The sequence below is a fragment of the Carettochelys insculpta genome, chromosome 6 (genome assembly GCF_033958435.1).
Source record: "Carettochelys insculpta isolate YL-2023 chromosome 6, ASM3395843v1, whole genome shotgun sequence".
NCBI lineage: Eukaryota > Metazoa > Chordata > Testudines > Carettochelyidae > Carettochelys > Carettochelys insculpta.
The window spans coordinates 114,315,288-114,336,834 of NC_134142.1; the positions used below are offsets into that span (position 1 = coordinate 114,315,288).

Here is a 21,547-nt window from a genome sequence, read left to right on the forward strand (position 1 = left end):
CTTTTACAGAGCTCTCTCAAACCGTACAAACAGGTTACATTACCATAAAACTAAGATCAGCTACTGGGGGCATGCAAAAGAATGATGTACTCAGCTGGTACAGTTCCCCTTACAGGAGGTGGCTTCACAAAAGACATTGAGCTCTTGCCTCACTCTACTGAGTGATGGCCAAAATACCTACCCTCTGGATGGGTGCCACAAGATAATAAAGCAAGTCGTTCTGTCAGAAACCTGCATGTCTTTGGTATGCTCTGCAGCATGAGATCAGAATTAAAACCAAGTGTTTTCAGCTGAGTGGCCCTCTGAAATAATACTACTCGAGACCATCGCCCAATTGTTTGGGGTTTAAAAAAGAAAAAAAAGGAAAGTCATTCAGAATTCCACAATAAGCATATCTCCAGCTTTCCTCCCCATTTCAGCAATGCTACTAATTTACTGTCTCAAAGAATGTCCTAAAGTTAACTGATGCTGCTACTATACTACAATTCTCTCATCAGAGGTGCCATGGTAATGAGGCAATTCAAAGCCGGCTCAGGAGGCGTCAGAGTGCATCTAGTTCTATAGGAGTAAGGGAATGTCGAAGTGAGGTGCTTATTTCAAAGCTGCTTCCACCTTGACTATCAATCTGCAATTCGAAGTCTGTTTGCACAGCCACCATTATGCTAATGAGGCACTGAATATGCACTTTAGCACCTCATTAGCCTGCTTCAAATTGCCTCATTACCATGGCACCTCCAATGGAAGAATGGTAGTGTAGTAGCAGCCTGAGTGATTTATGGGCACCTACTGTGAAGTATCCAGAGTGCATGATAAATCCAAGCACCATATTAATGGGCTCATTTATAGACAAAACAAAGCCCTCTTTCTGCATTATTGAGCCATTAAAGAAATTATTAGAGGCATCACTTTACAGGATTCCTACTCATAGGTCTTGTTTCTAGAACTTCCTTAACTCTCAACTATTTTTGGCCCTCTGAGGCTCCAGTAGGCATATCTGAAGGACAGAGCAAGTGCAGGGGTCCCAGTGCCTACTGGGGCACTCCACTTCAGTTGCTGATGAGCACAAAGTGATCATCATCAGCAACCACCATGGCCTCAGTGCCATTGGTGTCCAATGCCTCTCTCACTATTTCCTTCCATCTTTCCCTGTCCGGTGCAAAGTGGGTTAGCTTCTGCGGACTAGCTCCACACCAATCTACTATATCATCTACCCATTATCTGTGGGATCTGCCTCTCCTATTCGAATCGTCCATTACGACGAATACCAGGGTCTTGATTTGTTGTTCATTCTGCAGATATGCCTGAATAGCTGTAACTTCCATTGTATAATCTTCTGCAGTTGGATCTCTCTCAGCTGTATCTTCCTATTTAATTCCTTGCTGGTGACCTTCAGCATCCATCCTACTCTCAGGATCTTTTTATAACAACTCGTCTTGAATGCCAATATTCTTCTCTTTGAATCTTTTGTTATCCAAAGTGAACAGCAGCCCACCTTAAGTATTGTTTATGCCAGAATTATATGCTTACACAGTAGAACTATACTGTACATTAAAAATGTTCTCCTCACAGTTCTGATGAGAAGTAATCCAATCAAATGATGTCTTTAGAGATGTTGATTTACAGATAATTCTGCCTTATGAATAAGAAAATACCCCCAAAGCCACCCCACAGGATCAATGAGACTTCCCAAATCCCCTTCCACTGAACAAGAGGAGGGGAAGTGGAGAAATACCAAATAGCCAAGAGGCAATGACCATATTATTCTTCACCTTATCTTTCTTGTATGACAGGCGGCCTCTTAAACCCATCGTACCACCAAAGCAGTGAGCTGATGACTTGGAGCTCCCCCACCCTGCTTTTTTGGGTGAGGGGGCAGGGGTCCAGTCTTCTCTTCCCCACACTTTTTTCACTCACTGTCTCCTTGTCCAAGTGATTTTTTTACTCTACCTTTTCCTCACACACCTGTACCTGTCCCTTGACTCTCCCCATTCACCCAGCTCTGTCCCATCTCTCACAGCCGCCAGCACACTGAAGTTCTGAAGGCCTCATTGCACTTCTTCAGCCAACTCCTCCATTCAACTGCAACTGAACCTCCTAGTTGCAGCATTCCATTCCTGTTTAGTTTATTAAAGGGATATTGTCCCAAATATTCTGCTGCTCATTTGAACCAAGGAAAGCTGAGTCACTGAATGCCCAGTATATATACCCAGAGGTTGAAATGGAACACTCTTTCCTCAGTTTCCACCTAAAACCGTATCAAATGGCAAAGCAAACAGATTACCCAGATCATCTGCTATTTTACTAATCTCCTCCTCAGGTTATAAGCAGCTTGTTGCACTGCATTGTGTAATGCTTGTTACGTGCTCAGACTTCTGAAAGGCAATAAGAGGATCCCTTTTTGTGATACACACCATGTCAGACACCTTTTTAACTGAGCATAACTGCAAGTTGATCAGTGGTCCCAGACATGTGTTTAAATACAACATTTAAAGTTTAAAAAAAAAAAAAAAAAAAGGCCAGACCACGTCAGAACAAGGGATTGCATCCAAGCTTGAAACTTCAATATGGCAGTTACAGCTACTGAAAAAGGAGCCAGCAAGGATAACGTATGAACATTTAAAGCACAAGGCTAGATGCCCTAAGGAAAAAAATTACTCAACTGAAGGTGTCTAGATGTAATTACACTAACTGAAGTGTTATTTGTGTAAAGTGTGTTCTCGTTCCTTAAAGTGTCCAAGAAGAGCCAAAATGTGCTCTTATTCAGGATATCCAGTAAGAAAGCACAATCAGTCCTATAATCTAAATGCCTTCTGTAAATGTTTGTTTTATATAATTAGAAAAATAATACTTTGGCTGCATTACCCAGAAAGTCCCACAGAAATGGGTCTAGCCACAGGCTGATGAGATCGTAACGCTGACTGGGAAAGAATTTTCCTTTTGGCGCTCACAGGTGAAGCAGGGTTGGCTGGAGTCTCTTCACTATTGAAGACACAAACAAAGGAAAACTGTTAAACTTTGAACATTTATCTACAGTTGATACCATCGTGAAGACTACTCAAACTGGAAGAACAGAACAAAAGCTTCCTCCCTTTCTTTTAGTCAACTTTTCACATACAATAATTCTTAATAGTTGTTTGCATTAGCATTGCAAAACTGCAAAAGGAAACAAATTTTAACATATAAGTAAGCATACCTATAAAACTGCATAAATTCAGGGGCTATTCAAGCGATGGTGCCTTATTAGAAGCTCTCTTTTCTGAAATATCAAGCTATCCTGTAGCAACTTAAGGACCAACAAATGTATTTGTTTCATAATGAGCTTTCGTGGTAAGACTCACTTCAGGTCTGAGGAAGTGGGTTCTACCCACGAAAGCTTAGTAGCTAATAAATAAATGTGTTAGTCTTTAAGGTGCTACAGACCTGCTTGTTATTTGTGAAGCTACAGACTAACATGGCAACCCCTGAGTCTATTTTCTAAAATGTATTACACTTCAAATGGGCAGTATCCCTTTAATGGGAATGATGAAATATGATTTTTCAAATTTAAGATTAAGTTTTAAAAAGAGGGGTCAGATTTAAAGATGAGAGAATTAACTCAGAAGTGGCATTTTGACTTCATCTGGTGAGATTTCTTCTGATTCAAGTTCTAAAATTGTAGGGAGATGGTAGAGAAGCAATCCTAATAACCCTACAGATTTACTGTACTTTCACCATCCTCAGAACAACCCTCCTCCAAAAAAATTCCAACTACTTCGTAATACACAGTCGGTCACTGGTTTGTTAACAAGAATCAGATTCTACAGACACTTAGGTAGCTTCACACACTGATGACAAAAAGTGATGAATGCTTTGTGTGCGCCCAATGTACGACTTCTTTAAAACGGCTTGATTTTTAGAGGGTGGATACGCTCAGCCATGTCTGAAAATCAAGCCCTGCCAAAAAGTCACAAGTTGGGCACAGATTCTAGTTATTTTGGTCTGTAGTTTTACATTACTGGTAAATATGACAACTAAGGTTAACATTTTGTCACTGTTGTTTTTAGCAAAAGTCTGGGTCAGGTCATGGGCAATAAATAAAAATTCACAGAGGCTGTATCTGGCCCCTAACTATTATTACAAACAACGACAAAAATGCAACTGATGCAGGAATGAGAGTCCAACCAAGCCTGAGCCCTGCTGTAGAGGGGCAGGAAGTCCAGCATCCCCCAGCTGCAACAGCTTGGAGGTGTATGTGGGAGCCCTCTGCCATCCAACAGTTCCAGACCCGCCATGCTGGGGCTGAAGGAGAAAATGTCTCTGAAAGTCATGGCATCTGTAACTGCTGTGACCTCCAAGACACAATCTTTTGAGAGCAGCCTTTTATTTAACAAAAACGTCAAAACACATCTGATAAATATCAGCTCTGTGTTCTTGATCCCAAAATCTTACCTGTCATACGGGTCCAGTTCATAGGGATCTCCAAACACAGAAAGAGAAGCTGCACCAATATCTGCTCTCATAAGACCAAGTGAAGGTTCTACTGGTTTATATACAGAGGGGATTGAAGCTCCATGTACTGGTTTACTAAGGCCAAGAGTTCTTGCAATACGGGAGCGAGAAGTAACCTCATTTTTTACCTGGAGAGTGAGGAGAGGGGGAAAAAAAAAAAGTGTTGACAACTATGCATTATAACACAGGTCTCTATCAACATACCAATTAGCTATAAGCGTAAAGAGAGAAGAGAATGTGATACATGGCACTTAAAGCATGTGGCAGCTTGGAAAAAACTGTTTTACTTTGATTTGGGCTGAAGTTGGCAGAGGGTTGAAGGAATTGGGGAGAAGTGCCTTCTATGCCACAGGCCCCAATTTCTCTCACTCATGTACATCAGGTATGGCAAAGACTGACTTGTTCACTATTTTCATATAGTGTATTGTAGTCAGAATAATGGAATTTACATAGATTGAGGGTAATTTTACATTTCTGTTTAAAAACATTTTTATTGAATCTGTATGTCATGCTTCTAGTATAGACATTTGGTAAATAGCACATATTAGATTTAAATGATCACTCAAAGTTAATGCCTAACATAGGATACCTTAACACAAGAGTATGTCATTCAAAAGGGATGTTGTCAAACTTCTCAACTGCTCTAAAGGCTGTGGCAAGGGAAAGTTGTAACGGCAAGGAGTAATCACCATGTAAATCAGAGTATGACAAGAGATGAAGTGTGTGCTGTGCAGCAGAATCCAAACTAGAATACTATCCACCACCAAGTCATACTGGAAGAGTGATTTTGGAAACATTAAGAGCTTCTCAATTGATGTAGGCCTGATCTACGCCAAGCACTTGGGTCAGTCTAGCCATGATGCTGAAGGCTGTGAAAAACGTCATGCCCTAAACTACTTAGCTATTGTGACCTAACTCCCGCTGTAGATACTGCTAGGTCAACAGAAGAATCCTTCTATCAGCTTAGCTACCGTCTCTTTAAGAGGTGAATTCACCACACAGATGAGAAATCCCTTATCCCAGTAGTAAATGTCTATGTTTATAATACAAGATGTAGCCATAAACCGGAAATTATATGAATGCAAAAATCCCATTGCTTATCAGTGGACTTAGAATGATGAAGACTCAAATTGCAAGTGAGGATGGGGTGGTGTCAAACCAAAATGTCAGTTCACTGGCCAGACAACAGGAAAAAATCCACAGGGTTTAATTTATACAGTGAATAGCAGGCACACTTATGAGATTTGGCAGCAAGCCACAAATACGCTTAGAGGTTATCAGACTAACTTCCAAGAAAATACCCAGACTCATTTCCTCCTCATCTTTCCACTGAGCCCACCATCCAAGCAAGCGTCGGCCATTCACTTAATGCTGAAGTCTTTGACTAGTGGCAAAGTCCCTCTTGTTTTGTCCAATCCTAGGGCTAGTTTTGTTCCTCCTCGTGGGGCACCACTAAAATGCCATATGCCTTGAGAAAATGACGCCCAGTCTGCACTCGGTGTAAAATGTACCAATTCCCCCAGACTGCAGCAGGAGTGAGGAAACTCCTGTATCCCAGAGATGTGAGTGGAAGAGTTTGAGAAAAAAAGGCTCATAATACCTAGTACTACTGGTTCAAATCAGAAACACAATGAGGTTTGTTGCATAACAAGCAATTGTGTAGAACCTTAAAAATTAAAAATGTATTTATTCAAGAAAATATCTAAACAAGTGGATCTCACCCACAAAAGCTGATGACCTAATAAATAAATTCATTAATCTTTAAGGTGCTACAGGACTGCTTGTTACTTGAGAACTAACAATTAACATAGCTATCCCCAAATCTCTTCTCACACAATGCTACAGTGGGAACACAAGTACCTTTCAACATTATTTACTGAGCACAGTACTGAGTAGTAAGTAGATGAAAAAAGCTCCTATATTAATATAATTAAATATAATTCTTCTAAGCGTATACACTGTACATAATTTACTTATATTCAAGTCATTCTTGCTGTCATTATAAACAATGTATTTTGTGTCATGGCTTATAGCAGCCTTAGGTTTGCACCAGGGAAATTAACAATGGTACAGATTTTTACACTAGCATAAGCTAACATCTAAACTTACTTGCATCTTCTTCCCCTTTATCCTCTTTACTCGATGCTTACGTCTCTTGATCCTTGTCCCTGAACTCTTTTTCCCAACAGAAGACTTTGTCTGAGTTTTTCTGCCAACTTTCCTCTTTCTACCTGCAAAGACAAGGGTAGAAAAGTATTAGACTGACAAGCAGAAGTATGTGCGCGTGCGCACGCACACACGCACGCACGCACGCACATACACACACACACACCTGTAAAGTTTCCCTACAGACTAGGAAAAAGTTTACAAAAGAAAAAGATGTAATGTGGTCAAAGGATCCCAAGCTAGAATTAAATAGTGAAGTTGGAAGCACAAGAATAGGAGAGCTCAGTTTAAATGTCACTAGCTTTTAACTTGATTGAAATTCTCTTTAAAAGCATTAGAGTAATGAAATCATGCAGTAATGTGGAGGACACCGACAGATACGCGGTCCTGTCTTTAGAATGTCTCATGCTTTGTTTCCTCAAACTTTTTACTTTGTAAACTAGGATTCCTGAAAGGGCTCTGATCTCCTTACCAGTTTTTCTTTTCTGCCTGATTGGGGCCCGTGGTGTCAAAGGTCTCTGATATACCGCTGTGCTTAGCCCTGCTGCAACTGCCTCAATTGTTTCATCAAGAAGAGAAGACATCAGATACCTCGGCACATGCTGCATTTCAGAAAAGAAATCACATAAATTATATATACACCGTAAAATCAAAGGTTTGAGATAGTTTTGTTGCATTTGTTTATAAAGGGAATTGTGATCTGGCACGAGAGATTGTTTTCCCCTACCATAATGAAGCAGGCTGTCAAAAGGCAATAGTTCACCTTTAAAAGTAAGTCACTTGTATCACCAGGACATGCAGTATCTCAAGTGAAAACTGCCATGGCTTTTTAAATCTGCTTCAGTGTTAGATGACAGGGACATTTTTACACCAATGCTTTACTCTGGAAGGAGACTCTCACACTCACTGTCACTGTGTCACCTTCTCTCTCTCCTCCCATCCACAGAAGTCCCCCAGAGCAGAGTAATCCACGCTGACCAAAAATGAAAGCAAAGTAAAGGCAGCATGAGGTCCAAGATTTTAGCTTCCTCACTTCTCTGGCTACATTTTCCCCTTAAAGCCCCACAGAGACAAACCAAAGGCAACTAATCTGAACACTAGTATCCTGAAGCTGACTTTAAGGATAAGAAAGAGACTCCGCTACAGTGTCATTTCATCACAACAAGCAAGAACTAATATTTCATGACTCATCCCTTTTCCCTTGCACAAGAGATGTGCAGCCACCTCCAAGATCCAGCTGTTGAAGGTTTCAAGTTTGAAATACAAAGCTCAGGATAAGACGTGTAGATCTGCACAGCATTCTGAAGCTCATCCTCTAGATGAGGAGTGAGCAAACTTTTTACATCGGGCCCCACTTTTCATCCCTGCAATTAGTAGGCACCTCCCCACCTTCCCCAACCTGTCTAATGTAATCCAAACCAATGAAAATTTCGGTTATGTTCATATGAAAAAAAATCCCATTTAGCATGTGTAAGAAAATAAGTAGATAGAATGTAAAAAGTTCATTAATTGGTATATACATGTGAGTGCACACACACAAAAACAGTAATACATTTCAACATTTACTGAAATGGATGAGCCTGACACCTGGCAGGCAATCATACTGCACCACCCATATGAAATTTCACACCCCTGCACCCTCCCCAAGGGGCCCACTCCCCACTTTGTATACCCCTGCTCTAGATCAACATGCTCAAGCTAGTTGGATTCGCACTAGCTCTCTAAAAACAGCTGCATAAACAGCACTGTGAAGATGTAGCTTGGGCTTTGAAGCCTGAGAAGTGTGGGTGAGTTGTGTAGACATACCCAAAGTCTGATCATCCAGAGGAGACCAGAAAGCTCTCGACTGTCCAGTAGCAGCACAACTGTCATACCTCGGCATAAAATGTAAACACCACCACATTCTAAACCAGTGGGTCTCAACCAGTTCCACTGGGAGTACTTCGATATCTTCCAAGGATACATCAACTCATCTCAATCAGTGTTTCAACATGCGGGTCGCATGTGTAAGGCTGGAGTTACAGGGAGCCCCATGAAACTAAGTTACATGCCTCAGCTCTTGGCAGCAGGGCTTTGGTTTCAGAGGTATGGTAGTCTGGAAAGGTTGAGATCTACTGCTCTAACCTAACCAGCTTAGTTCAGCGCTATAGGTTTGTGAAAACCACTTCTACACCACATATTACACTGCTCTTCCCCCGATGCCCCAATTTCAAACCACCATAAATGTGGCATAAGTAAATATTAGCTCACTTTCAGAGTAACTCATGCTGACAGCACATTTACAGGCTACGTCTACACTAGCCCAAAACTTCGAAATGGCCATGCAAATGGCCATTTTGAAGTTTACTAATGAAGTGCTGAAGTACATATTCAGCACCTCATTAGCATGCGGGCGGCCACGGCACTTCGAAATTGATGTGGCTTGCCGCTGCGCGGCTCATTCAGATGGGGCTCCTTTTTGAAAGGACCCTGGCTACTTCGAAGTGCCGCGGCCACCCGCATGCTAATGAGGCGCTGAATATGTTCTTCAGCACTTCATTAGTAAACTTCAAAATGTCCATTTGCATGGCCATTTCAAAGTTTTGGGCTAGTGTAGACGTAGCCACAGTGTACCAACCTATTACACTGAATATATATTTATATTTTAAAATATGTAACTATAAACTTACAAAATACAACTTTTACCTATAAACTCCTATAGATAGCAAGACTGCTTTGGAAGTGTGTTGTGATGCAAAACACCAGACAACAAGGCAAATTGATATAAGCAATAGCTGACACAAGAAATTTTCATCTCAATGGAGTGTGAGCATTGAAGCCTAATGAACGTACTTTTAATGTCAAAACACACCCTCCAAATGTATTTTTTGTAAAGGTATTCATTAGGGCAGAATTGCATTTTAAGCTGTGTGGGTACCAAGATGTGCCACACATGAACATTTCTGTTGTGTGTGGGGGGGTGGGGGATAAAGGAGCTGGGGGATCTGAACACTGACAATGTTAACTATACAAGGAACATCTGTAATAAAGCACAAATTACACAAAGGTTTCTGTTTTTCCAAATTCTAGAGTTATCCGAGGATCTGAAATCAAGACTTTCTGTATGTGCCAAGGGGCACAGCAGAAGATCTCCTCTCAGGTATTGGAATTTTATTTGGGCAGATCAAATCTAAGTGTCAACTAGAGTAAAACGTGTTCTTTTTTAAAAAAATGAAGTGAGCAATAATACCTTTCTAGGGAAAGTTTGTAATCATCTCTGCAGATTGGAGAAGTGGAGCTCGGAATGGCTTCTTGAACGGGACGTACTTGGCACCCAGTCTTGCACTACTATGCAACGATTAAGTCCCCGTGCACCACCTCTCTCATCTGCAGGGAGACAGCTACACACTGTATTTCTAAAACAAGCAGGGAAAGACAATAATAAAATACTAGCAGTTACCCTGCAAAACCTTTGCTTCAAAACACTTTGCTGGTGTGACTATATCGAGCAGTTAGAGCTAGGCAAAGAAAGGAAACATTTCCAACTGCTTTCTCTATATTTTTTTTTCAAAAATACATCCAGCAAGCTGTGGGATTTTTACTGTGTTACTCATAATTTTTAAATTTGGGGCACGGGCTAAATATTTGGAGTGAGGAGTTGTGGCAACATATGATTTGATGCGACCTATCTGCTGAAGAAAGCGTACCACATTTAAGCTTATTAGGGCCCTTTGGAGAAAGTTCTGAAATCACTTAACCTAAACCATGTTATGAAGGATCCAACACATGCTAGAACTTCATTTTGACAACTGGGCTTCTTGCTATATTTCACTTTCTTTTTGTTTGTTTAAGATCCATTTTTAAATGTGATTGTTTGGATTAGACATCTGATATACTTCTCAGCTCACAGGAAGCTAAGACAGTACCTTAGACTGAGTAACTTGGAAGGGAAGATCTTGGTTTTCCATTCTCCTTTTGTCATTTTGTTGCTTTTTTATTTCTTTCTTTTAATTTTTCTTTGTTTTCTGTTCCAAGTTAAAAGGTATCAAGATTATCTAGATTTTGTTTTACTGACCTGTCAGACTGCCAGCTTTCACCTTCAGGGGGCTATGGGTAGGGGGAAAGAAATATCATCCAACAGGGACCCCACCTTCAATCCAGACCTCAGGATGATTAGACACTTTGCATATCACTCAGGGAAGAGCCATGACACCAACCTCAAACTGACAATCGCCATCCGTTCACCTGCCACTGGACTATAAAAAGAAACCTACTCTTTTCCTTCTCCCTTTCACTGTCTTCTCTTTTATCTAGGTCAGATTCTCTTTGTAGAATTTTACTTGACAAAACTCGCAGTTTTGCAAGCACATAGAACACGTTTTGGTTGCAACTTTGATACTTTCAATAACTGAAACAGACGTTTTTGCAACTTGCCAATTTTTCTGCATGACTAGCAAACAAAAGGGAAGGGAAAGCCTCATATAACATTACTGAAAAATTAATGTCTGAGACCATTAAGAAGAACGCCAGGATATACCCTCAGTCCTGGGTACAGACAAAACCTCTGAACAGTCTATAAACCCTGAAAGTTTGGGACCTGAATTAAGAGTTTCCATGATTTTGCAAGTGAAGCCCTAACAGCATTAGCTAAAGCCAAGAGCTTCCTGAGTTTTCAATGCATTTCAGTAGTTCTTATCTGGAGTACCCTAGTTATTCCAATCATGACCATAGAAGGAAAAATGAATAGTTTTGCAAAAGAGTGGGCGGATTGAACTGTGGATCAACATCCCTTGGAGGATTCAGATTTACATATTCTTGCAATTCAAGTTAAAATGCACGTCTCCAGAGAGGGCTGATAACTAGTGTACTTTTCAAATCAATTCTGAATCTCTATGATTTGCTTACCACAAGGCACAACATGAGATCTGTCTCTAGTTGCCAGAATACAATCACTTAATCCTGGACAATCAACATTCAGTTACTACCTAGCCTGATGAGCTAGTAATGAGTGAGTTTGTTTTAACTCTCTTAAGAGATTCTTTCAGAGGTTTGTTTTTACATTTTACGTTTATATTTCTAAGCTAACTGGACATTTTCTAATACCTGAATTCGCTGAGCAGTTGTTATCCGGTTTCTGTTCACTGTTGCTCTAACTCGTTCACTCTGTCGAGTCCTGGCTATTGCTCGTGTTCGGACGTTGAGACGTAGCCTACTTGTTGTAGGGGTGACATCCGCCATGAGTGCTGCAACCTCTTCTTCACTCACATGATCTGTATCTGAACAGAAAAAGCCCTCTGAGATCACTTGTCAGTATACATTCTTTCTAGAGTTGAAAATTTTACTAAAGAATCTAAATCAAGATACTCATTCTATTTCCTGCATCAGGCATCCACACACACATACTGCATCAGAGCAAATGGACCCTTTGGTAAGGAGGGTAACACAAATATATCCAGAGCCAGATAGTGCCTCTCCTTCAGCCAGCTACGTGATTTGTTGAGCATGAAGAAGAATTGTTTCTACTCTATTCATCCCAGACACACCACACGATCCATTGTCTACAGCCAAGCACTATGATATAACTGCATTTGCTCCAACCCCTCCGACAGAGACAAACACCTACAAGATCTCTACCAAGCACTCTTGAAACTGCAATACCCACCTGAAGAAGTGAAAAAACAGATCAACAGAGCCAGACGTGTGCCACGAAGCCTCTTACTACAGGACAAGCCCAAGAGAGAAACCAACAGACCACCACTAGCCATCACCTACAGTCCTCAGCTAAAACCTCTACAGCGCATCATCAGGGATTTACAACCCATCCTGGAAAACGATCCCCCACTTTCACAGGCCTTGGGAGGCAGACCAGTCCTTGCCCACAGACAACCTGCCAACCTGAAGCAAATCCTAACCAGCAACTATACACTGCACCACAGTCACTAACTCAGGGACCCATCCATGCAACAAACCTCGTTGCCAGCTCTGCCCACACATCTACACCAGCAACACCATTACAGGACCTAACCAGATCAGCCACACCTTCATGGGTTCATTCAGCTGCACATCTACCAATATAAGTTATGCCATCATGTGCCAGCAATGCCCCTCTGCTATATACATCGGACAAACTGGACAGTCTCTACGTAAAAGAATAAACACACACAAATCAGATATCAGAAATGGCAATATACAAAAACCCATAGGAGAGCACTTCAATCTCTCAGGCCACACAGTAGCAGACTTAAAAGTAGCTATCCTACAGCAAAGAAATTTCAGGACCGGACTCCAAAGAGAAATTTCTGAGCTACAAGTCATCTGCAAATTCAACGCCCTCAGCTCAGGCTTAAACAAAGACTGCAAATGGCTGGCTAAATACAAAAGCAGCTTCCCCTCCCTTGGTGTTCACACCTCCAGATCAACTGCTGGTAGTAAGCCTCACCCTTGCTGACTGAGCTAACCTTGTTATCCCCACTCTTGCTCTGGCTTATTTATACCTGGCCCTGCAGATTTCCAAGACCAGCATCTGATGAAGTGAGTCTGTGCTCACAAAAGCTCATGCTCAAAACTTTTCTGTTAGTCTATAAGGTGCCACAGGACCCTTTGTTGCTGTTTCTACTCTGTTGCTCTCAGCCAGGATAGGGCTAGTAAACAATGCACTTCCAAGTCACACTGTATCTTACAATCCCTGAATAAAATCTGAATATACAACATTACTTTCCCAGTTAATAAGCCCAAAACAGGCTGCCCACCAAGACAATAGGATGGAGGAATCTAAACAACATCTCTTTCAAGAACAGCTGCTTTCCATGATCCAAATCAGGGTAAAAAGTGTGTTTTAATTAAAATACTTGCCACCAGCAGCAGCAACAGCATTAGCCGGCACACATGCTGGACAGAACCATTCATCCACGGGTACCTCACTCAGAGGTGGGTTAAGGCATTCCATGTGGTATCTACAAAAGCAAACACACAATGAGATTCTTACCATTATTGAAAGAAAAAAAAGGAGTTTTTTATTCCATCCAAAGGCCATATAAAGTACTCATCTCACACGTGAGCAGACATTTAATAATTCTCTGAGAAACCCTGCCCTAAACTGCAGTCTATGGAGCTGATTCTATTAGTTTCCAAAACAATAAAGCCTCCCGCTAGTTGTAAGAGTGTTACGGATTCATTAAGGATTTCCAGAAGTTCCTTTTGACCACTTAATGACCCAAGCCTCGGAAAATTCTGCATCCCACCTGGGTACTTGTTGTGGCTGGTATCAAACTCCCAGAAAGATAGCAAATACAGAGCAGGGAAAAAAACTTCAAAGTACTCTGGAGAGGATAATTTGAAATAATGCCAGTTTCTAAAGATCAAGGTTATTGATACTACTGAATTCTTTCCTTTGCTGTAAACCACAGATTGGATCTACCTGAGATTGTGTAGCTTTGAATATAAATCCCATATAAATATAATGCAGGCATTCATCGGAGATATTTGATGATGCGTCCCACAATACCACAATCTTGTATAACTGCACTGGCTAGAAGCTTCATGTGCCCTTAAGGGTTCACTCACCCAGAGCTACCTACACAACCGGGGCCCATGTCTGCAGGAGTCCACATAACATTTTACAGAGGTGCACTGGTTCAGTTCAATTTTTACAACAAAATTTTGGGTAATGCTGCTTCTATAATAAATATTTTAAAATATTATTTGCCTACTAATTTGGATGACTAGATGGACTCAAAAACTGCTATCAACAGAAGTTGTATTATGAAACTTTTTAAGATTATGAAACTCTGTTCCTTTTATTGACTCTAATCCATTTTCAACACCATGAATACAAAATAGCATCGCATTAGCTAAAGGCAGGCTTGTCAGTAAAGTGTTTAATCTTTTGAGGCAGTCTCTAGTCAAACTACATGGCTACAAGATAATTTTAAATGAATTTTCTCCAGTGAGTTACCCAGCCTAAAAAGTAAAATGCGTGGACTTAGTTCCATGCCTGAGGTTACATATTATATTAGTGGCTCTCTCCAGCCAGATTTAAGTTAGTATCAACTATCCAATGACAGTAAACTCTTTCATATCTGGCAGCCCCGCAACCAGGAAGCTGCTGGATATGCAAATATTCTGGTTAATAGAGAGCAGCTGGGGGGACGCACAGGCAGGGGTCAGTAGCCCCCACCAGTAACCAAGTTGAACCACTCCCCCGCCCCGCCCACATTTTCCCCTGCATTCCAGTGGCAGCTCCTGCTCAACCGCTGCCCCTACCTTGTTGGCGTGGACTGCATGGAGCTGCTTAAAGATAATGATGGGAAGCTCGCCATGCGATGCCACGCCACGCCACGCAGGGAGCTGCTCTGGGTGGCAGACATTGGACAGGAGAGCAGAGGAGCCTGCCAGCTGCGCACACAGGCTGCACACAGGGATGCAGGGCAGGCACTGAGTGGGGCAGCCCTGAGGAGAGGGACATTGCTTGCACACTCTGTAATTTACAATCCCCAGCCATGATGCTGTTCTGCCAGTTCCTGCCTGGTGTCTGCTGTCCAGAGTTTCAGCTGAGAGTGGTGCCAGTTATTTGAGTGTTCTGGTTACTCAAATACCAAATAAAAAAAGCGTTTACTGTCGCACGTTTCCATAACTGACGCTTTTTGTTACAAATGAAAACCTTCATACAACTCCAAAATGTATAGGAAAATCTGGGCCTGTCTTCCTGTAGCAAGAGACACTTTCCCTTTAAAAGGGCAGGATAACCCTATAAATGTAGTTGCAAGCTATAAAATTAAAGGCAAAGGATGAACAACAATGGGAAATATAATTATTGTTCCCATTTCAGATCACTGAGAGACAGGTAATCTTAGACATTCGAAGACTTACGATTTGAAGAAAATAATCTAGGTTTCTGTAGGACTTATCCTAGCCACAGAGTTCTACAACAGAGAGCTAGTAGAGATAAAAGATCCTGAGAATAAAGCACTGAAGAAGCTGTAATTCTGCAAGGAGCAGCATTTTTATTAGAGTGAAATTTATTTTGAGAAAACCAAAGTTAGCTGAGACACAAGGTGAAAGTAACATCTTTTATTGACCAACCTCCTTCAACTAACTCCTCCTTATACTCTCAGACCAACACGGCCACAACACCATTACACACAAAATAAGCTAAGACGGCTACTTTAAAAAATTTAAACACAAAAAGAAGAGGGCAGAGAAAGAATATGAGTTCTGAGTTAGGCATTCTTTAGTTACAAAAGATTTATTTTGTATTTCTTCAGTGTTTCACAACCCCAGACAAGAATGATTGTTTAAATTACCTGGAGACTACAAGCTATGGAGGCACAAAACAAGCTATACTTACTGACACTCATTCAATTTGTTAAATTTCAATGGACAGGTATGCAAGGTTGATATAAATGGTGTAACAGGTTTAAATTCTTTTAAGAGACTCTGGCCACAAGCTATATGAGAGTATCTCGATACATCTCTATTCAACCATTTAATATAAGAAGTGTTTTTAGAACTGCCTTAAAGATAATACACTTTGCTTATTCTAATTCAGGAAAAGAAGATGAGTGAGGAGAAAGAAAAAACACACTCCTTTTCCTCTCCCACTACAACAATCATCTTCAGAGTCCTGTGCAGGTTTAAAAAAAAAAAAATCTTCAAATATGATTACAGACATACATAGTCATCTGCAGATATCTGCAAATGTGCAGGGCTCTACTCATCTGGTTATGAATGGTAGCCCACACAAATCGAGTGTACTGAAAAACAGCTGTGAATTATGACCATTTCACTCCCTGATATGGACACCTTTGGGACTGCAAACAAAGTAACGGAGGACTTCAGCCCTTCTTACCCTGCATCACAGCCATCACACAGCAGTAGGCGGTCTTCTCGGTCACTTCTGCCACACACCTCACAGAAGGTTGGATCATCCTCCCCGCTATCAGCATCCTGAACTTTTGTATTCTCAACAGGAATCTAAACAAGAAAGTTTCACATTTTTAAGTAGAAGCATCTGTTCTTTTTATCCACCCTGGTATATCTGCCACAACAGTAATTCACTGCAATATTGCCTGCTGATTCTGCCCTAACTGAACCTCCATTTTGTTCAAGCTATCTAAAATATGATCATTTATGAGGTAAGTGCTACGGTTGCCACCTTCCACCCTCCTTATTTATGGTAGGTTATTTGGATATCAGCAGCACAAGAAAACTCCCATCTAAATAAGTGAGCTCAAAATTATGAATGAGATGTGAAAGGCCCAAGAAGTAAGAAAATGTCAGGTTCAGATGCTTCTGACTTCCTTAACGTGAGGAAAGAAACACCACTGGAAGTTATTAAAGCAGCATTATGAGTTGATTATTTCAAAGCACTGTCACATACATAGATATCATTAAAATAAATAAGAAACACAGTGGCAAGAGTAGAAATACATAAGCTATCTTATTAGCAGATGCCACCAGATCCCTGGAATCCTAAGAGAAATTCTGTCTTCAAGATGGACAGAATGCTGACTGACACATTAAAGAAAAATGGACACTGCTAACTCATCGAGACAATGGTTTATTAGACTTCATCACCACACTGAACCTCTGGTGCTAGGAATTGGGACTACAGTATCTGATCCACCATTGCCTACCTCATTTGCACTGTTTTGTACTGTTAAATAGAATAGTTCCTCCATCTTATCTCTGTGCCAGTCAGACCTACAGATACCGCCTTGGGCAAAGGGTAAGGGGGCCTGGCTTTTCCTGTCTCTGGAAACGGCAGAACCTCAGGGGGAAGAGGCAGGGCCAAAGGCAGTTTGCCCTTAATGCTACTCTGAGCACGTGGTGCTGGCTCTTCCCCACCTCTCCAAAGTCACATGGAGTAACACTCCCATGTGATTTCCAAGGGGCTCAGAGCTCCAGGCCGCCTCTACTATTCTGAGAGAAGCAGCAGCCAGGAGCTCCAGGCCCCTTAGAAATGCTGGGCCCCCGTGCAGTTGCCCCCTTTGTTTCCCTGCTTCTCACATAGATTTTTCACAAGGATTTATTCATAATCGCACTGCAGTGGGCTGTACACAGTTCTAGGCACTTTCTTCTTAGACAAAGCTTACCTCTGACTAGAAGACTTTACAATCTAATTCTGGTTTTGTAATACAGGTAACTATGAAAGTTAAGCATACCACCACGTTCCTTCTGACTTAAATAAAGCAACGCTCAGCGATGTAACATAAGTAGTATGGTCACAGAGAGTCTGTATTGTCACAAAACAAAAGAGCAGCCACATAGCACTTCAATTTATTAGGTGATGAGCTTTTGTGGGGCAGACCCACTTCTTCAAAGAAATATTTCCAAATCTGAAGAAGAAGTGGGTCTGCCCTAAGAAAGCTCATCACCTAATAAATTATTTTGTTAGTCTTTAAAGTTCTATATATGACTGCTTTTTGTTTCATAAGTAGTATAGTTAGATTAAAAAAACCCACTGAAACCAAAACTTTCCTGAAAAAGCAATCAAATTAGAATAGAGGTTGTAATCAGTTTAATAAAAGAATATCAAATAAATAGCATGAGGGAAACCTAAGTCCCTGGATAATTATTTTCTAGTTTCATGAATCTGAGTTTTCTGAAAGTTATTAGGTCTACCTTTTTTACAATTTCACCACCAAATCGCACTCGGATGCAAATATATTTAAAGAGGATTCGATCCACTGGACAGGAATTGGCATTCTAGAAGGCAAAAAAGAAAGTTTAGTACTCATCCCATCAGCTAGTGTCATAAGCACTGTTCTCAACTCAAGTCTCAAAAGAGCTGTTTTCAATTACTTGTGTGGTATGTGCCACACTAGTTAGAGGATTACATACCTACATTCATTTCCCAGGTTTATACTTTGACTTCCGTAAGTTACACCAGACTAGTGGAAACAGAGTTTCCAGACTAGAATCTGGATTTTCAGAAGAGACCATAGTAAATTATCTAAGTGATCCCTAGGTCATTTAGAGCATCTATACAAAAAATCATAAAATGGTATAATCATTTTGAAAAACAATTCCATGAAAAAATATTAAGACATGAAAATAAGTTTGTTTTTTTTTTCTTTTCTTTTCTCTTTTTGAGGGGAGTGGAGGAGAGATAGAGATGAAGTGAATGAGAATGATGACTGGTGTATCTAATCAACCATTTTAAATTCTGAAAACGGTTATTGAATGTAAATACTAATTTTTATTTGTTTAATTCTGGATCAAGATCAAGTATATTTCAGAGCAAACCATATAGTCAGTCTTCTTGTGCCCCCACCCATGTGTGACAAAGCAGGATTTGTGGGGATTTTATTCCCTTTGATACGCTGCATGTGTTTCCTACTGCCCTGTAGTAGATGCCGTGTCTCTCTCAAGTTCCCTAGGTGGAGCCTCAATATACAACTGGAGGTGGGAGTTTCAGCGTGATGACTTTTCACACACAGGCAAGGGCCCTCCAGGCCCTTTGTAATGTCAACAACTGGGTGGCTGGTTTGAATTTGAACTGTGCCGTTGTGGAGAGGGCAGCCTTGACTGACTTGAGAGGGAGGAAGGAGGGCCTTGGCCTACTCTCCCCAAGATGAATTGTACTGACTGCTGTTGGTGTCTTTGCTGATAAGTCTGTCCTGTGCTATGTTCCTGTCTCTTAATAAACTTTCTGCTCTACCTGTGGAGAATCACATCTGACTGCGGATGGGGTGCAGGGCCTGGTGACTCCCACAGTCTGACACACCATACTCAAATGTTTGTTTGTGCAGAATCAGATTAAACGGTAAGTGTGCAGAAAATGTGCTGAAATCAGTAAAAATTACATATAGAGAGCTATGAAACAGGGCTCTTAACACGCATGTCAGCTTTTTAAACATGCTGGAAGAAGTCACCCGCTCACCGGACATTGACCTGCTCTGCTATGCAAGAGAGCTAGGGTGAAGACCAGGACAGGCAAATTATGGCTCACAGCATAGCAGGAGCCTCAGCCAGGATTCCTGTGATTCCATGAGCACTGCAAATCTGGAGGAAAAGCTCTGTGCACTGCCCCCACGCCGAGCACTAAATCTCACAGCTCCCACTACCCAATTTCTGGCTAGTGGCAGCTGTTTGCAGAACAGGCAGCAAACAAAGTATCTGTCCCCCGCCATCCTGGGCTTGCAGTGTTCAGAGCAACACGAGGCCCCTGTAGGCTGCTCTGAGCATCCTGTAGGGGCAGAGAAGGCAGGGGGTCTGGCTGAGGAAGCTGATAGGCAGGGTTCCTGGTCAGGAGCTGCCCAGGCAAGTGCCTCCCAGACAAAGCCTACCTCTAGCCCCTCCCTTTCCCCAACCCTCTGCCCCCTCTCCTTCATCCCTAACCCCTCTCAAAGCCTGCACCACAATCTCCTGTACCTCCTCCTGCACACCTGCCCCAGGTCACAACCCCCCTCAGGCCCTGCACCCTCTCCTACGTCCTTCCTTCAGGTCAGAATCCTCTCCTGCACCCACACCCAATCCCTTACCCTAAGCTCCTTCTGCACCCAGCCTCCACCCCAGACCATGCACCTCCTGCATTAATATAATGAAGAATGAGGCCCTTGACCGCTTACCAAATTCTTGGAGTGGCCGCCTGTCAAAAACTATTGCCCACCTCTGATCAAAACTCTGAGACCGGTTTCCCCACTTCCTGAAATAGAAGTCCTAGAGCAGTGGTGTCAAAAATCAATTGAACTGATTGCCACAGGCGGCGAATGGACAGTGTATTGGACACCACGGTCCTAGAGACTGTGGAGCAGAAGCACTTTGTCATATTGTCATCACTGCTCTTGAATCCCATCCCTCTTAGCTGCAAGAAGGAAATAAAAATAGATACAGGGAGACTCAATTGCTAAGAATGGAAATAGAGTAACCATCCACAAGATGTGTTCCCTGTAAAATAGAGCACTCTCGAGGTATTTGAAAATGCTTACTTCAGAAAGTGAATTTGAATATTCCAGCTACTTGCTGATATCCTTACCACAAATGAACAGATCATTACCAACAGATGACTGCAGGCTGATCAGACGACAGACAAATTTGAAAGCTTAACTTGCCATTTTGGATAAAAGAACAATAATAGAAAAATGACTTACTTTAGACCACTCCACTATACAATCCAAGCAGAAGTAATGGGCACAGCTCTCAGGAGTGCCAACAGCCTGATTTCTAAAGGTGTTGAGGCAAATGGGGCAGTTTTCAGCATCCTCATCAGAAGAAATGTCCCCTCCATTTGTCTGTGGCTTTGTTTTCAGAGAAATGGTTGTTTCTCCAGCAGGTGTTTCCATTTCTTCCTCTTCAGCACAGTCATCCTCTTCCTCATCTTCAGAATCTTGAGAATCAGGAAAAAATAGCTTTAATATATTGCAGGGCTCCAGCGTGGGAAAAACACATGACCAGAATGAATCCTCAGGGAGGGGATGCTTTGGGGAAGGGAGGATAATCTTTTTATCTCAAGCTAGATTGATTTTTCTCTTCCCACCAATCCCTTCCTCCCCCTGCTTTATTAAATACTAGAGATTCCTTTTGAAAAGGATGCTACTGAAGTCTCTTAGAGTTGTGATTAGTCGTCAGTTTGCCCAAAGTGGGCTAAGACACAGCAAAATAAGTACTGGTGAAAGAATAGAAATCAAGTTGACACCATTTCTGCATCACAATTTTCAAAATCAGTATCTATTCAACAAGTCTTCTCTATACCCTTTAGGGTTCTTATGAATAGACATGCATTTCCGATCATTTGATTTTTCAGAAATTATTAGTGATTGTGAGTATCAAAGGGGTGGCCGTGTTAGTCTGTATCCACAAAAAACAATGAAAAGTCCTGTGGCACCTTATAGACTAACAGGTATGCTAATGCACAAGCTTTGGTGGGCAAAGACCCACTTCGTAAGATGCATATGATGAAGTGGGTCTTTGA

General features: G+C 41.5%; 1 protein-coding gene across 5 annotated transcripts in view; it reads right to left on the reverse strand.

The window, feature by feature from the left end:
* Positions 1 to 21,547, reverse strand: part of PHRF1 (PHD and ring finger domains 1) — a 53,085-nt gene that overhangs the window by 15,364 nt on the left and 16,174 nt on the right. For 4 of the 5 annotated variants that reach the window (XM_074997883.1, XM_074997885.1, XM_074997886.1 and 1 more), the window contains 10 exons: positions 20,727 to 20,962; positions 18,256 to 18,339; positions 16,481 to 16,605; positions 13,486 to 13,586; positions 11,737 to 11,909; positions 7,562 to 7,627; positions 7,127 to 7,256; positions 6,598 to 6,719; positions 4,429 to 4,616; positions 2,863 to 2,979 (listed from right to left, as the gene is read on the reverse strand). In XM_074997883.1, the coding sequence (XP_074853984.1) occupies positions 2,863 to 2,979; positions 4,429 to 4,616; positions 6,598 to 6,719; positions 7,127 to 7,256; positions 7,562 to 7,627; positions 11,737 to 11,909; positions 13,486 to 13,586; positions 16,481 to 16,605; positions 18,256 to 18,339; positions 20,727 to 20,962 (1,342 nt within the window). The remainder of the gene's footprint in view (positions 1 to 2,862; positions 2,980 to 4,428; positions 4,617 to 6,597; positions 6,720 to 7,126; positions 7,257 to 7,561; positions 7,628 to 11,736; positions 11,910 to 13,485; positions 13,587 to 16,480; positions 16,606 to 18,255; positions 18,340 to 20,726; positions 20,963 to 21,547) is intronic. The other variant, XM_074997884.1, reaches the window with a different exon arrangement.